The 16,025-nt window shown below is 41.0% G+C and overlaps 6 protein-coding genes across 6 annotated transcripts; 5 read left to right on the top strand and 1 right to left on the bottom strand.

The window, feature by feature from the left end:
• Positions 1-966: 966 nt before the first annotated feature.
• Positions 967-1,454, bottom strand: SAMD00019534_100050 (hypothetical protein; the record flags this gene model as incomplete). Its single annotated transcript, XM_012894644.1, has 2 exons — positions 967-1,226; positions 1,298-1,454. 2 exons carry the CDS (start codon positions 1,452-1,454, stop codon positions 967-969), a joined length of 417 nt encoding a protein of 138 aa, XP_012750098.1.
• A 1,116-nt stretch (positions 1,455-2,570) lies between these two features.
• Positions 2,571-3,519, top strand: SAMD00019534_100040 (hypothetical protein; the record flags this gene model as incomplete). The annotated part of the gene is made up of 4 exons (XM_012894643.1): positions 2,571-2,613; positions 2,692-2,889; positions 3,040-3,294; positions 3,392-3,519. 4 exons carry the CDS (start codon positions 2,571-2,573, stop codon positions 3,517-3,519), a joined length of 624 nt encoding a protein of 207 aa, XP_012750097.1.
• A 480-nt stretch (positions 3,520-3,999) lies between these two features.
• On the top strand, positions 4,000-4,953 carry SAMD00019534_100030 (hypothetical protein; the record flags this gene model as incomplete). Its single annotated transcript, XM_012894642.1, has 1 exon — positions 4,000-4,953. The coding sequence occupies one exon, from the start codon at positions 4,000-4,002 to the stop codon at positions 4,951-4,953; it is 954 nt and encodes a 317-aa protein (XP_012750096.1).
• Positions 4,954-6,324: 1,371 nt separating this feature from the next.
• SAMD00019534_100020 (hypothetical protein) lies at positions 6,325-7,356 on the top strand (the record flags this gene model as incomplete). The annotated part of the gene is made up of 1 exon (XM_012894641.1): positions 6,325-7,356. One exon carries the CDS (start codon positions 6,325-6,327, stop codon positions 7,354-7,356), a length of 1,032 nt encoding a protein of 343 aa, XP_012750095.1.
• A 480-nt stretch (positions 7,357-7,836) lies between these two features.
• SAMD00019534_100010 (hypothetical protein) lies at positions 7,837-8,830 on the top strand (the record flags this gene model as incomplete). Its single annotated transcript, XM_012894640.1, has 3 exons — positions 7,837-7,959; positions 8,041-8,306; positions 8,389-8,830. Coding segments are annotated over 3 exons (831 nt in total), but the record flags the coding sequence as incomplete, so codon positions are not given.
• A 223-nt stretch (positions 8,831-9,053) lies between these two features.
• Positions 9,054-10,796, top strand: SAMD00019534_100000 (hypothetical protein; the record flags this gene model as incomplete). Its single annotated transcript, XM_012894639.1, has 3 exons — positions 9,054-9,605; positions 9,688-10,290; positions 10,368-10,796. 3 exons carry the CDS (start codon positions 9,054-9,056, stop codon positions 10,794-10,796), a joined length of 1,584 nt encoding a protein of 527 aa, XP_012750093.1.
• Positions 10,797-16,025: the final 5,229 nt, after the last annotated feature.

The raw sequence follows: 16,025 nt of genomic DNA, 5'->3' as shown, positions 1-16,025 counted from the left end.
TGAGAGCTGGATTGGTGATACTAAAACATCAACAAAACATCGTATCATTATCACAGCGATGAGTTGTGACCAAAAAAATGGGAGAGCTTGGCTCTCGAGAGCTGAGAATGAGGATGGAGGATGGTGGGACCAATAAGAATGCTGATTGGTCAAAGGAAACACAGATGGTCCTGTGTGGGTTGATCCTGATCCAGATGAAGTGTTGGTATAATATGTTGTATGTTTGTGTGTGTGTGTGTGTGTGTGTGTGTGTGTGTGTGTGTGGCTTGTGTATGTGTCCATTATCAAATATGTGAGTGTGTCCTCTGAATGAAGTGGTTAATTAATTAAGCTTATAAGCATACCATAAAGAGAAGAGTCTGTTGGTAAGTTGTCAACTCTTTGTTGAGATTGTAGTCTGATGGTGGAAGATAAAAAATTATCTCTAGAGAAACAAGAATGGTTGTGTGTTGTGTGATCAACTTTTAAAGTCTTCTTTGGTGGACTTTTGTTGAGAGATTTTGGGTAAGTTTTTTTTTTGATTTTGTTTGTGGGCGAACATAAAAAGGATCAATTACAAACTTATTGTCAAATAGGATTAGGAATAAAACTTCCTCTAGTTTACTTGTTAAGGAAGTAATAATTAATGATACACAATTGTGACTCTGAACAAAATCATTAGAATTCTAATGATTCAATCAGACTTAATCAGAAAAAAAGACTGAAAAATATGATTAATTAAAACCAAAAATAGAACAGTGCTTATTCTTCGATTCTCTCTAGTTGACACAAAACACTACTATGCATCCTAATCATGGGTCTCTATGGCGCAAAGAGACACAGAACAATGACTTGTCTTAAGTGAGGTGCGGTATACAACATCCAACAGAGGTGTTATCCCTGTGTTTACCAATGACTCAGTATAGTAGACTATGATTGGAATGGGTTGATGGACAAACTAAGTTTGTTGTTGAGAATGTAAGTTTATTAGTTCTCGGCATTACCAAGGAAGAGGTAAGCAACGATTGCCAACACTACAAAGATCAGAGGGATCTTCAACAGGCCAAGTCCACCCTCGGCTGGCTTCACTGTGGCGACTGGAGCAGTGGCCATTGGCTTCTTGGTCTTTGGCTTCTCTACCTCTCTTGCTGGGGCACCGGCAACACGACCGATTCTATATTGCTTCATCTTGCTCTTGGCAGAGTCACTGTGTCCTACATCGTCAAACTCTTGAGTTCCATCGATACCTAAAAGGGACCAAGAGTTAGAGTGAGTCAATGGTAACTTATAAAAGCTGTGATGACTCTAGAGTACGAACCTGCGTTGGCTTTCAACACCTCCTCACCACCTGGGTGGTCCTCAACGAACTTGGTGATGTCATATACGTCATTGTTGTAAATGATCCAAAGATCCTTGAGGGAGTTGTGCTTCTTGATCTCCTCCAAGTTGAATGTCTTCTCGGTTTGGGTGGTCATATTGTATTTGATTGTTATCTATGTTCGGTCGACAACTATATATGTATATATATTTATACTACGGTTAGTATAAGGTAAATAAATTGTGCTGTTTGGTTGATTGATTAACTGATTGATAGATTGATTGACAATGGATATTTATAAATCGACGGTGGAGAGACTGCAAAGAAGTTGAAGAGGGAGAGAGAGAGAGAGAGAGATAGAGGTGGTGATAGATGATGAATGGTTATTTATACATACTGATGATGATGATGATTGTTGTTGAATGAATGATAGGTTCACAGAGGGAGTTGTTTAAAAATTATTGCTTTGAACCTGTTGATCACAAACCATGAACTGAACAAAAATTCAGATAGACTTGTGGTGGGGGAGCAAATCAATCACGCCATGACCATTGATGACTCCAAAAGCGATAACTGACAAACGATACTACCACACATCATTAATGATGGTTTATCTTTGTGGAGAACTCATCAACAAAGTGTGACATTGCTGAACTCTTTCCCTCTTCCAAGTTAGAGTCGATAGATCATAGATATTAGTATTTACAACCTTTCTCTTTTTCTCCTCACTCTCTCTCTCTCTCTCTCTCTCTCTCTCTTTCAATCTCAGTCTCTACACATTCTTTATCATTCTCTCTATCTCTAACATTCTCTCCAATAACTAGTTATGAACAAAATGTGGAACTTTGGAAGGTTGATTGAACTTTCCACATTCATTTACCTAACCAGGTGGAGTCAAAAAATCAGATAATAATAATAATAATAAAAATTAATTGTTGTTATCAAAACAAACAATACACCTCACACTCAAGCTGCCAAACAAATAATAAAAAGGTACATACATAATATATGTATTAGAGATAGAGAAAAGAGAAAAGAGAATAATTTAATCTGTTGTGACATCATTATCATTATCATCATAACATCGTGAGTGTGTTGCAGTGTAAGTGTTGTTGCTCACTATGTCGGGTGCACCTATTATAACCAATATCTAACATGTACTATCAATATATATTTAGGTATACCTTTATATTAGACAACGAATCGGATTGATACAGGACAGAGGCAGACATAGACAGAGACATAGACAGAGAAAGCAGATATAACAACAGACATGGAGGCTGAAAAGAACTTTAAGGTCGTGCTCCTTGGTGAGGGTAAGTATGAACTTGTTAAGTTTAAAGATGTGTACCAAGGTGCTGACACGATATCATTTATAAATATATTTAATATAGGTTGTGTTGGAAAGACCTCTATAGTGCTTAGATACATCCAGAATACGTTCAATGACAAACATCTCATGACACAACACGCTGGATTCTTTCAAAAGAACATCAACATGGCTGGCAAGAGAGTGTGTTTAACTATATGGGACACTGCTGGTCAAGAGCGATTCCATGCTCTTGGCCCAATATATTACAGAGGTTCTCAAGGTAAGGCTTGTTGTTGTTGTTGTTGTTGTTGTTGATGTTGTTATTGGAGACGTTGTTATCATGAAGCTCATCATGATAATCGCTCCAGTCTCTTATCATCTGTGTACAAACAAACAATGCTAATAACTATAATCATAACCATAATAATAGGTGCATTGGTAGTTTATGATATTACAGACAACGACTCATTTATAAAGGCAAAGAATTGGATTAAGGAGCTGAAGGCAATGCTAGGCAACGATATAGTATTATGTATAATTGGTAACAAGTGCGATCTGGAGAAGACCAGAGTCATATCATTGGAGGAGGCAGAGGCATACGCCGCATCCGTCGGCGCCAAGCATTATAGCACATCAGCCAAGCTCAACAAAGGAGTCGAGGAACTCTTTTTGGACTTGTCAAAGAGTAAGACACAACAACAACAACTACAACGAACGAGTCAAAGACGACGACCAGCATGTGAACTTTGGACAACGTACACTAACCAACGTTTGTTATTTAGGGATGCTGTCCAAGAACACTACATCCACTCCTGGAGCATCAAACTCGGCATCGACCTCCAATCGATCAGAAAGGATTCCAATTGTTCCAGAGTCAACAGAGACGAAGGAGTCCTGTTGCTCCAAATAGGCGCAACACCAAGGTATATAAAGTTGACTTGATGACACAAGACATAAGGAAGGGTGGAGGGGTGGGTATCATATCACGTATAGGAGATTGGTGTTGTTGTCACAAATGTGATTTACAAATGGGGGCTTACCACTATCTGATCAAATTGGGTACTGTGTCCATTCAGTCACATCACCAAGATGACATTGTTGATGTTTGTAAAGTAGTAGCTTCAGTTAGTCCAATCTTTATCTACATAGTAATAGAAAAGTTATAAAGTATAGTTACGTTCTCATGTCAAATACAACAAAGACAACAACACAAACAACATCGGACACTTCTAAGCAATCCCAACCAAGATCGGTAGCTCCTCCAAAGTCATTTGATTTGGTATTTAGGGAGTACGATGCTTTGGCTGATGGAACATTAATGAAGTCAATTCCAAGAGTACCCCCAACAACCGCTGGTCAATTGATCAGTTTGAGCCATCCATTGGACTATATGATCAGACCATCATTGGCACCCAACAACAAAATAACAATAGTCGAGGACAGGAGTGACAATACAATTGGCGCATTCAGCTCCACAGTGCGAGAGGACAGAATCAATGGACAATTACGTCACTCTCATTACGGATTCGATATTAATATGTTGGAGAAGTTTAGAAATGGCGGTATGGCAATGACCATCTTTGAAAAGATGATTCGTGGCTTCCTAGAGAAAGATGGATCATTATGCTATGGCAGCTCACTCAAGACCGCAGCCAATGTTGTCAATAGGAAAATGGATCAGATCGGTGTCAGACACTACTGTGACCAACATCAACATGCATGGGCCGTTGACTTTCCTGTGCCACTTGAGGCAGTTCCAAACAACGTCCAATTGAAGATATGGGAGGAAGAGGACAAGGCCTTGACCAAAAAGCGCTGGGATGACTACTTCAAGGACTGGAACTTTGTCCCAAACAACTTTAATGAGATATTAGAGTACAACAAGAAGTATTGCTACAAAACATACATGGCAAGGTTGGAGAGGGATGGACATGTATCAGAGGCATCAATTAGTGTTTGGAATCAGGATCTCATCTTCACTCTATCCTCTCAAATGCCAGCCACAATGCATAGGGTTCAGTCTCATCGCCAGATATTCTCATGCTACACCTATGGAGATGACAAGGACTTCCTTTTCAACTATCTTTTGCGATACGTGCACAACAAGCAATATCAAGAGGGTGTAGAATTCCTATTCATTGGTCTCTCTGAGCTGGACCCAATCAACCGTTACGTACCCTTGCTGAGAGGTATTCAGTCGCTAACCTTCTCCTTCATTGTGGGTGCCAAGGCCAAAGAGGACTACGAGAGCCTGTGGTCAGTGGCTTCAAAGGTGCCAGTATATAATGATCCAAGAGACTATGGTGTGCTAATGTTAATAAAAGAGTTTGTCTCAAGCCTGTAGACATCTTTTCAACAAGAACTTCCAATACTGTTTCGCTTCAAGTGCTCCAATCTTCAAACCTTTGCGATTTGATGATCGGTAGGTAGCCCATAACAGACAGAATGGTTGGAAGAGACATTGTTATTGTTTGTCCTTGTGACAGGTGGAGCGATCTCAAAGGCCATCGATCGGTACCTCCATCATATGTGTCTGTGCAGGTGACATCGATGTCATTGCCCTGTAAGGGCTGGTCTGTACTTTGAAGTTGTGAATGCCTAGTTGTGCCTGTTGCCAATGGAGACTATTGCTCTGCCATGTACATTGGTGCTCACCACCCTCTCCATTGAGGTCGGAGCTCTATGTAGGTATTCAAGAGGGCTCGGAGTGCCGGTTGGCATCGAACAATCATTTTAAACTTCAAGACGTGAGATGTCTATCTCTTTGAACCAGAACAATTGTGACTGTTGTCAACAAGTGCAAAAAACACCACCAAGTCTATTGGATTATGGGAGGACTTCTCCTCACACCCTAATCAATCTCTCTGAGTCGATCACCTTCCAATCACAATTTGTGTCACACCGCCAAATCACCCCCACCATGTTCAGCCCCATGGTCCTCGACCACTCTCATACCTGGTCTATTGCCACGTGATGTCAATCCCCACCATCATCACACATACACACACACACGCACACACACACACACATACACACATACTTAAACACACACAAGTAGAGAGATGTATTTGTTCTTGTATCCCCAGCTCTGCCTACACATGATGATTCAAGCAAGGAGCAGAACAACAATCACATGATCACACCTTCTCTCTCTCTCACACACACACAGTCTCTTCAATGTGGTGTCTCATCGAGACCAGACTGCCTTAGGCCTCCAGCTTGGTGTTCGGACGTTGGTATCACCCTTGATCTACATGTGCTACTATATTTACATCCTATTCTCTGTCTATCAGTCTTTCTTTGTCTATCTGTCTAACAGGCACATTCAGTCTGTTGTGGATGTCAATCAGTCATTCATTCAGTCTGTTGTCTTTTGTGGTACAACCCTCAACCGTTCGTCTCTTCTTCACTTCCACATCTCAAGGCTGTCCATCCAACGAAGCAAGAATCATCACCACATAGCAACCTATAAAACAAGACAGTCTGTCTCTCTCTCTCTCTTTTGCTATGAATCAATCTTCAGTGAACAGTTAATCAATCAACAACTTATAATACTCTTTCATCATCAATCAATCACGATCAACTAACTCATTCAATCACTAAAACCAACAGTCACACTATCCACTTGTTTACTACACTACACTTATTCTTTAATATACCTACATACATTACATTCATTCATTCATACATATATTCAGACATATTTATACATACAATGGATGGATTCGTTCCTTGTTATTGTGACCCAGTGTTTCCATTTGGTGTCGGTACACCAACCTGCCCAAAGGGTGGTTGTTTGACATATGGTATATTCTTCTTCCTGGCCTTCTCTGTTGCCACGGCAGAATGCATAAGACGAATGTGGATCCAACGCAAACAATGGCGCACTGCCGTCTACATTAGTAATGTTATGATGATGATTGCCAACCTGTGCCAGTCACTGCGCATGGTTCTGGTGCTGGCCAAGGTCACCGAGATATATAGTACCAACATCATCCTATTGTTTGGCGTTGGCTTCTACTTTGCCTCCTACCTCTGGATTCTCATCTCTTGGTGCGACATTATCACGTCGGTCAACTTCAACAAGTCCGTTCAGATCACCTTCAAATGTATCCGTTGGGCCATCGTCTTCCTTTTCGTCATGCACTTTGTTGGCTGGATCATTGCCTTCTCCATCTGGTGGCCATACCAAGTGTCCAACATCTGGATTGCCAGCTACGGATTCGGAGTCAGTGTCGGTTACTTTGCCCTTGGTTTCTTCATCTGGCTCGAGTATAGGAGTGTGTCCAACATCTCTGCTCACGGAAAGAATGCCGAAAAGACCTACCGAAAGATTGTCAAGCTCGTCAAACTGAGCTCAGCCGTAGTGGTCACTGCCCTCATCATGACTGGTGTCATGTTTGGTGCCAGCTACATCCTGCCAACGACCAACGAGCAATTTGTTGGTTGGTTGTTCATCACGAGAAGTTCATTTGTACTTTTTACTGGTGCAACATTGGTGTTCTTCATTCCATCAAACAACAAGAGACTGACAAGCACATCATCAGGCACCAAGGGATCGTCGTCCGAGTGGTCCGAGAAGATGAACAAATTGGAGTTTGCCTCTGGCGAGTCAAAAGAGGAGCCAGAGCCAATCACCCCTGGTGGCGACCTCGAGAGTAATGTCTCCAGTACACCAGTGTCACAGAGCTTCAATGTGGAGATTGGACAAACTGGAGATGGAACTAATGGTTCCTCGAATGTATAAATAAGTAGTGCACCTGTATTCAATCCTTGTACCCAACACAAACCAACACCCTATGCGATAAAGGATCACCGTTGTCATATAATACAACTAAATGTTATAAATAAACTTGTACAATATGTTCACAAGCCATGATCGAGATCATGGCGGAACCCCCATTAATAATAATAATCATCACTCATATATGGTCAACCCTTCTTTATATATGGAATTCCTAGATAACTGTTAAACGCCAAGCACAACCAAAGTAGTAGTTGTAGTTGTAGTAACTTTTAAACCTTTGATCACTAGATCAAGATTTGGTTGAACACTTCTGAAGAGGCAAAAGACACCCAAACCTGGATTCAATCTGGAAACCCTCAAACAACTTTGATAGGTAGTGTGTCTTAACCTTTAAAGGAATGACACACTGAATATATAATAAGTACTGTATTTATTAACATTTCATTCAACTGATAATTTGTATACAAGTACATATTTAATATGACCAATCAATTCCAACAACAACAACCAACAAAAGAGAATCGTAAGGACTTCTCAAATGTAGACCTGAACAACCCAGAGTCATTGATCAACTACCTTCAATATATCTATGAGGAGCCTTATGTAGGTATCTTTTTTTGATTAATAATACTCAAGTTATATATATATATATAACTTTCATTAACCATCATCGATTTATTAAAGACCAATAATATCACTAGGAAGGTAAACTCTGATCTCGGTCTATGCAATGGTGACAAAGTATTGGATGTTGGCTGTGGATATGGAAAGGACCTCAAGGGATATCACTATCGTGTTGGTTGCAAAGGTGAAGTGGTTGGAATTGATAACAGTACTTCAATGATCAACCATGCCAAACGACAGTATGAATCTGATGAGTCCTACTCAAATATCAAGTTGATGGTGGCTTCTGCCGATGACATACCATTCCCTGCAAGTTACTTTGATGTGTATGTAGTTGATTCAACTACTAGTAGTAGTAGTATTTGCTGTAACACTTCCCATTGCTAACAATACATATCTCTCTCTCAGATCACGAACAGAAAGAGTAATGCAACACGTACCTGACCCTGCCAAGATGCTCGATGAAATGATAAGGGTGACAAAGAATGGAGGATTGGTGTCCGTAACTGATACAGACTGGGACTCTTCACGATTGTACGTACCTGAAAGGCTCAGAAGTGTACGTGATAGAATATTCAGTGCTAGATTTAATGCCAATCCTGGTATGGGTTCTGAACTGTTCTCAATGATGAATCCAAGACTAGAGAGGGTAAAGGTACGTGGCATTGTCCTTCAGGCTACATCATTTGAGTTTGCCAATCGCATGTTGATGCTCAATGAAAGAGCCAAGCGTGCGATTGAGCAACGTTCTATCACTCAGGAAGAGTATGACGATTGGTTGAGTACAATGATCGATTTGGACAAGCAAGGAAAGTTCTATCATAGTGCAAATTATATATCTGTTCGAGGTTATGTTAGGAAACCATAAACTATAAATCATTACGTGTTTAATTTTATTTATTTATTTTGTGTTCTTTGATTCTACAGTGAGGTCGCTGTGATTGGAGGCTAAAATGATGTGAACAACATACTGTTATGCATTCATAATTCAAACCATCATACAAACAAAGATGTTTAACAAACTAGTTAGAAATAATGCAGGCAAACAATGCTCAAAGTTGTTTAATCAATCGATGATCAACAACAGGTCGTTTAGCAGCTGCAACACCACCCTCTTCAACTCATCCACAATATCATCAAGACAACAACATAGCAACAATAACAACAAAAACAATAACAACAACAACACACAACATAGTAGTAGTCGTAACTGGCTGTTTGGAGGAATGGCAGTGGCTTCATTTGCTCTGACCTCTACTATCTTGTCGTTGGACGACGAAGTGACTAACGTTGAGAAGAAGGCACCTATCGCAAGACCCGAGGACGACCACGACATTGAGAAGTTTAAGTATGTGATTATCGGTGGAGGCACTGCAGCCTACTATGCCATCGACAAGATCCTCGAGAATGACAAGCTGGCCACAATCCTTGTCATCTCAAAGGAGTACGAGGTGCCCTACAGACATCCTCCTCTCTCTAAGAACCTCTGGCAATCGACTGATCCAAATGTCAAGCAGAATCTTGAGTACTCGGACTGGAGCGGTGCAAAAGAGAACCTTCATTACGAGCCAGAGTCTGTCTATGGTAATGATGTTCTTCAGTTCATCAGGAACAAGAAGGTGGTCGTATGTATACAATCTGACAGATGACAACTAGTCCCTTTCTAAACCCAATGACTTTTCTCTATCACCATATTTTTTTCTTTAGGACCTTCATGTTGATGGAAAGGTTGTTCTTTTGAACGATGGTACACTGATTGCCTTTGACAAGTGTCTCATTGCAACTGGTGGCGAGCCAAGGAAGTTCAACTACACAGCTTCTGATGACCCCAGGATTACCACGTTCAGGACGGTTGAGGACTTTAGGAACCTCTACGACACTGTCAGGAGCGATCAAGTCAAGCACATCACCATTATTGGCGGTGGATTCCTCGGTAGCGAAATCACATGCTCAATCAACGATAATCAGAGGGATAAAAAGGTCGCCATCACTCAGGTCTTCCCCGAAGATGGAGTGTTGGGTCTCGTTCTGCCCGACTATCTGAGCAACTATGCAACAGACAGAGTCAAAACAAGCGGTGTTGACGTTCAACATAACAGACTGGTCAAGGACATCACCAAGAACGACGTTGATAACAGACTCAACGTTCATTTGGACAATGGTCAGTCGATCAGCACTGATCATGTGGTCGTTGCCGTTGGTATTGTACCAAACACTGAGGTTGCCAAGAGTACCACTCTGGAGGTTGATCCTATCAATGGTGGATACGTTGTCAATGCCGAGTTGCAAGCTAGATCAAACATCTATGTCGTAAGTATTATGAACGTTCTGCACCGGTTTCAACAGCCACCACTTACACCCAACCAAACAATACCTAACAATAATAGGCAGGAGATGTTGCAAGCTACTATGACTACAACCTTGGACGCAGAAGACGTGTAGAGCATCAGGATCACGCCAAGGCAACTGGAGAACTGGCTGGAAAGAATATGACTGGTGGCACTGAGCCTTACACCTACCAGCCATTCTTTTGGACCGACTTGACAGACCACATTGGTTTCGAGGCCGTTGGAGATATCTCTGCCAAATTGAAGACCTACGCAGTTTGGGAGAAGCCCAAGACTGAGGACGCTGATAAGTACGGCAAGGGTATCATCTACTACCTCAACGAACAGGACAAGGTAGTTGGTGTGCTCGGTTTCAGAGCTTATGGCAAGATGGATTTGGCTAGGGAAATCATCAAGAAGGGCAAGCCCATCACAGACTTTTCCGAGTTGCAGCACCACATATCTCTGGAAGATGAGCATCATGATTAAATAATGTAACTTTTGGATTGAGAGAGAGAGAGAGTCTGGTTGGTGTCCAAGATATTTATATATATATATATATATTTTTATTAATAAAATACTATGGTGGACTGAGAAACTACTCTATCAGCGAATGGTTATTTCCAAAGTTATGAAGAATGAACCATCTCCTTGTCAATTTACCAATGATCAATTGGTAGAACTCCAACAAATCAGATTTAGAAGTACCTATTAATTCTTTTATCAGTTTTGAAGCTGGTAAGGTTGAGGTTAGAATTATTAAGTTATTAAATCTATTTTCAAAAAGGTAACTCTTACGTATATCATAGTCAGAGTGGCAGGATTTGTTGAACCAAAGATCCTGAGCATAAGAATATAGATTGGTCTTTTGTTCAGCTAGTTTCGTGATAGTAGCCTCAAGACAAGAAGTGAATCTATCATTTGGCAACTCAGATAGATCTTGGACGAATAGATTGGTAAGGAGGTCTTCTAAATTGTAGAATAGTTCTGAAGGATTGTTGTCATGTGATTGAAGAAAGAACCTAAGACCAAACTGTTGAACATAGTTATCGATTCCTGCGTAGTTGATGTATCCAAGATTCCTCTCCACTGTCAGATGAAGAAAGGACTTATTGCTGATAATCTTGTCAATCACCATTGTAAGGGCAATGTTCCGAGGTGAGTCTCCAACTTGAATCCACAAATAACATGATGAATTCTCCTGGTTTGGATTGTCGAATTGTTTTCGCTCAACAATACTACTACTAATAGGGATTATTGTGCCTCTCGGTAAGAATATGTTGGAAGGATCATATGACGTACGATCCAGCTGCTGATCTAATCGTTGTCCAAAGTCCACAGCGTCTTCCAAATCGACATTTCCAACAATGAGGCATTGTAGTCTTGCAATAGAAAATAGTTGTGAAGAGAAGTTGGTCAAATCCTCCATTGTCAATTGATCAAAGATGGACATGTCTTCAATGAGAGGTGGTCTCCAGTTGCGCATGATAGTCTTGGAGTGAAGAGTGGCAAAGGTAAATGGTTCATAGAAGAGAGTGTTCAAGATTCTGTCCTTGACTTGTGTTCTAACATGTTTGAATTGTCTTATAGTAAGCACCATAGTTGTAATTGAGGATATGTACTTTGTGTTAACTCCAATAGTTGATCGCTCCAACCATACACGGTGATCTGATATCCCAAGTTTGATGTATGGAGTTGAACGCTCCTCTCTGTCATTGCAGCGAAGTATATCAAAGATTCTACCAGGAACTCGTAGATACCCATTACCAGATGATCGAACAGTATCATATCACGTGGAGATATGGTTGTGGGGAAGATTCCAATTAAGACCACTGCGTACAGAGTGTTGTATTGATAGCTGGGAACATGTTCCACCCGTATTCCATTCTTATCAAAGGCCACTTGAGGAAAGGACTGATCTAATCTWAGATACCGAACCAGTTTTAACTTTAGATCTCTTGGCATAAAAGGATTCGCTTCTGGAAGAACCATTAAAGATTCCAACTTTGAAAATGAACTCCACTCCTGAATGCTCAATGGAGACACTGGACTGATATTGTATCTGAAGCCAGTGATAGGATCTTTCTTGTCAAGATGTGATTCGAATCTCTTGGGGAAAAGACATATAAGAACGTTTACCATAGTCATTGTGTTCAAAAAATCAATAACTTCGTTGGTGTTTGGCAAGTTGTTAAAGTACTGATACTTGAGTATGGAATTTGGATCATCAATGAATAATAGTGACTCGGATAATGACAATGTATAGTCTATTGGTTCCATCTTTGATATTGACTCCCACTGCATTTTGGTCTTGTCACAGGACTCTTGGAACATTGTCCAATCCAAGCGCAGTCAACTTAATATCCATTTCCATATACTCTGTTCCATAGTTCCACATTGAATGTGAACACAGTAATGATTCAATGAAACCTAGTTGCTTCAATTTACTGTGCAATGTTCCTTTTCCTTGATGTCCAAGAACAATTGATACATGATTGGTAGGTGAGGCACGGTAAGTCTTGAAGTAATCAAAGTTGGCAGAGAGTGGCGAAATGATCTGCATTGAATGCCCATCCTTAATTGGTGTGGTCAATACTCTTGTGGAGCGAGTGAGAGTAACTGGTAGAGGCACTTTTGCGGTCACATCCTTGTTGAGAACACTTGAAAAGTACATCCTTGCCAAATGCTCCAAGGTATCAAGATCATCTTTTCCTAGTATACACAAGGACATAAGGTTTGAGGAGTATTGAGTATGATACAAGTGTACCATGTTTTTGTAAATATCATCATGCATCAAGGTCTCAAGGTTTCCATTGGTACTATCTCATCATTCTTGCCCTTCCATTCTGTGTCGACTGGCTTAATCTTCAAAGTGCATCGACTGGCCAAAAGGTCCTCGATTGTCTGGACACCTTCGAGTGTTGCCTGATCTGATGCTGATAGTGGACAATGTCAGACGACTGCTCCACACCAGTGTCATGGCCACCACTACTCTCATCACTAGAGATGTCTGATTCATCATTAGAATGGTCATTGTCAAGGTCATCTTCATTGGCAACCTCCTCATTGTCTCGGTCTTACCAGAGATGGCTGTCAGATTGGTCAACTCTTGGTACTTTCTACTGCAATCTCTCTTGGTCATCACGCACATATCTGATGAGATCTTCATCAGCATGATATCATTCTGGTGGTCAGGCTCGGTGATTGAAAGAGGAAGCTTCTCCATCTTGGAGAGAGCCAACCACATCCCGTGACTAAATTAACACAGCAACGGGCCTTCACTGGAATGGATATCATTCTCTAAGGGTTTCAGTTGTACTTGAGTTGGTTGGACATATATTTATTCTGTCCGTATAATCATTAACATATTGAGTGAGTACACGCAATTGATAAATATCTTTGGCCTTTGTATTACTTACCATTCTCATTGATACTCGGACAATCCAGGTCCATCCCCTTTTCTTGGCTAGGTTATACTTGAGTTCATTTGCCCTGGCGCATCCGCAATAAACGCCACACATGTCATGATGCTCCTTGATGTGAGCAGGCATGTTGTGCCGGGTCCTGTGAGTATTGCAACCGCTTTGAAGGCACCTGATAATGTCATTCTTCTGTTACTACCGCCGCTGCTATTGACACCTCTGTTGCCACTCTGGTTGCCCTTGCTACTGCTATTATCGTGTTATTGTTGTGTTGTTGCTGTTGCTGCTGCTTCCAGGGAGCCAGAAAGTAGGACGATCTGGTTGAGCTGTGAGCAAGTTGACTGAACAACAACATCACCATCATCATGGTCATCGCAGCAGATAACTTCAGAAGCAACATTGACCGCAGACAACAATGCATCGAGGCCTGAGGGAGCACGAGTGTCACCCTCTCTGCCTTCATCCCTGTTGCCACATATCAAAGGTTTGGTAGGTCCCGATGGTAATCGACTCACATATCTACTGACCAAACTTTCATCCCATTGCTTCAGGCTGGGCCTACACCCTTGATGTTGAGTGCCAACAAGAATTGATGGCTGACTCGAAGGTCTCACACCAAGGTGGCTGCCAGGCAGTGTAGGATCTCGTCATGCAACTTCAGCCGGATCGCCAGAAGGCGCATCAACAGTCAAGATGTTGTTGGTGGAGGCGGGGATAGAGTGAGTCTTGGAGGAGGGAGGGTGTTGTTCTCTCGCATGTTGTTGGTTGTTACCTCTGTTAACTTTATAGATAAGTATATTAGAAGATAATTAGAAGTATATGTAAGTTGTATGTATATGCATGCAGTATTATAAGTATGATTGTGTTGATAATGGTTTCCGTATTTGCGGGGGCGACAATACGAAGGGAGAGAATTTATTTATGGTTGGCCATTAAGGATTATCCAGATTGATGTAGATTACTCCAACAGCAACAGTGAATGTAGTATGCATCGCTTCATCTTGATGAGCCGAGTCTGCTGATGTATAATAGGTGAACTTTGTTGTTGGTGGATTTGGTGTTGCCAGCAGTTGCTGAATGTCTTGATCAAAGCACTAGTAGATTGCTTTAAAGGCAATGAATGTGTTATGCATCGCTTCATCTTGGTGAGTTGAGTACGTTGGTGTATAATAGTGAATGTTGGACGATGTTGGTCAGCAGGTGTTCGATCAAGTTGTTGCACTATAGCTGTTGAAGTTGATGATCCAAGTTGATATAGATTACGATGAACGGCAATGAATGTGGTATATATCGCTTCATCTTGATGAGACGAGTCTGTTGGCGTATCATAGGAGTTTTTGGATGATGTTGGTGTGTGTCAATCCAAGTGAGGTGTAATTGGTCGTTGTTTCATGGCTGTCCAAGACTGTAATTCCTATCAATCACTTCAACAGTGATTAGTAATATATTGATCGCTTCATCTTGATGTGTTGATTATTACTATACTATAATCTTGATTGTTATTAGTTATTGTTAGAAGAAGAAGTGCGACGATCTGCCCAAGGTTTTGGTTGTTACCTGTGTAGTTGGATGTTGATGACCAAAGTTGATGTAGATTACTCCAACGACGATGAATATAGTATGTATCGCTTCATCTTGATGGGCAGAGTCCGATGATGTGTCATAGGTGTTTGTTGGACGATGTTGGTGATCAGTGGAGTGCGACGATCGTAGTTGATGCCAAAATGTGAGTGTATCCTGGCTGTTGTTGAATGTGTTGCTAAAGAATAGGTTCAGCAGTGATACACAATATATATCGATTCACCTTGATGTGTTAAGTCTGTTGGTATGTCAATTGTAGGTGTTATCGAGACGTTGGTGGCAGTTGGAGTGCGACTCTTGGCGTGTAATGGGAAATGAATGTAGCTGTACTTTGTAAGAATAGGTTCAACAGTCACATATTATATATAGATCGATTCCTGTAGATGTACTGAATCTGTTGGTGTATCAAACGTATGTGTTGAACATTGTTGGTGCATCATCGTTGTGTCGAGACTCATTCGAAATGCATTCATGATTGGTGTTATGTTGTTCAATGACGATGATTGATATCTTGATCGATTCGCGTTGATAAGAGGAGTAACAAGATATATTATGTTGAGGTGTTGAATGACGTTGTCAGGAGTTGATAGGTCACCTTCATCTGTTGTTGTGTTGTGTAAATCTGGATGTCATGAAGTAGATGATGTTGATGTATCAGCTTCAATGTTATTTGTTTATCAAATGATCCACTGCCTGTATGTATTTGTACTAATGT

Source organism: Acytostelium subglobosum, assembly GCF_000787575.1.
Source record: "Acytostelium subglobosum LB1 DNA, scaffold: scaffold25, whole genome shotgun sequence".
NCBI classification, from domain to species: domain Eukaryota; phylum Evosea; class Eumycetozoa; order Acytosteliales; family Acytosteliaceae; genus Acytostelium; species Acytostelium subglobosum.
This window is presented reverse-complemented; position numbering and strand designations above follow the sequence as displayed.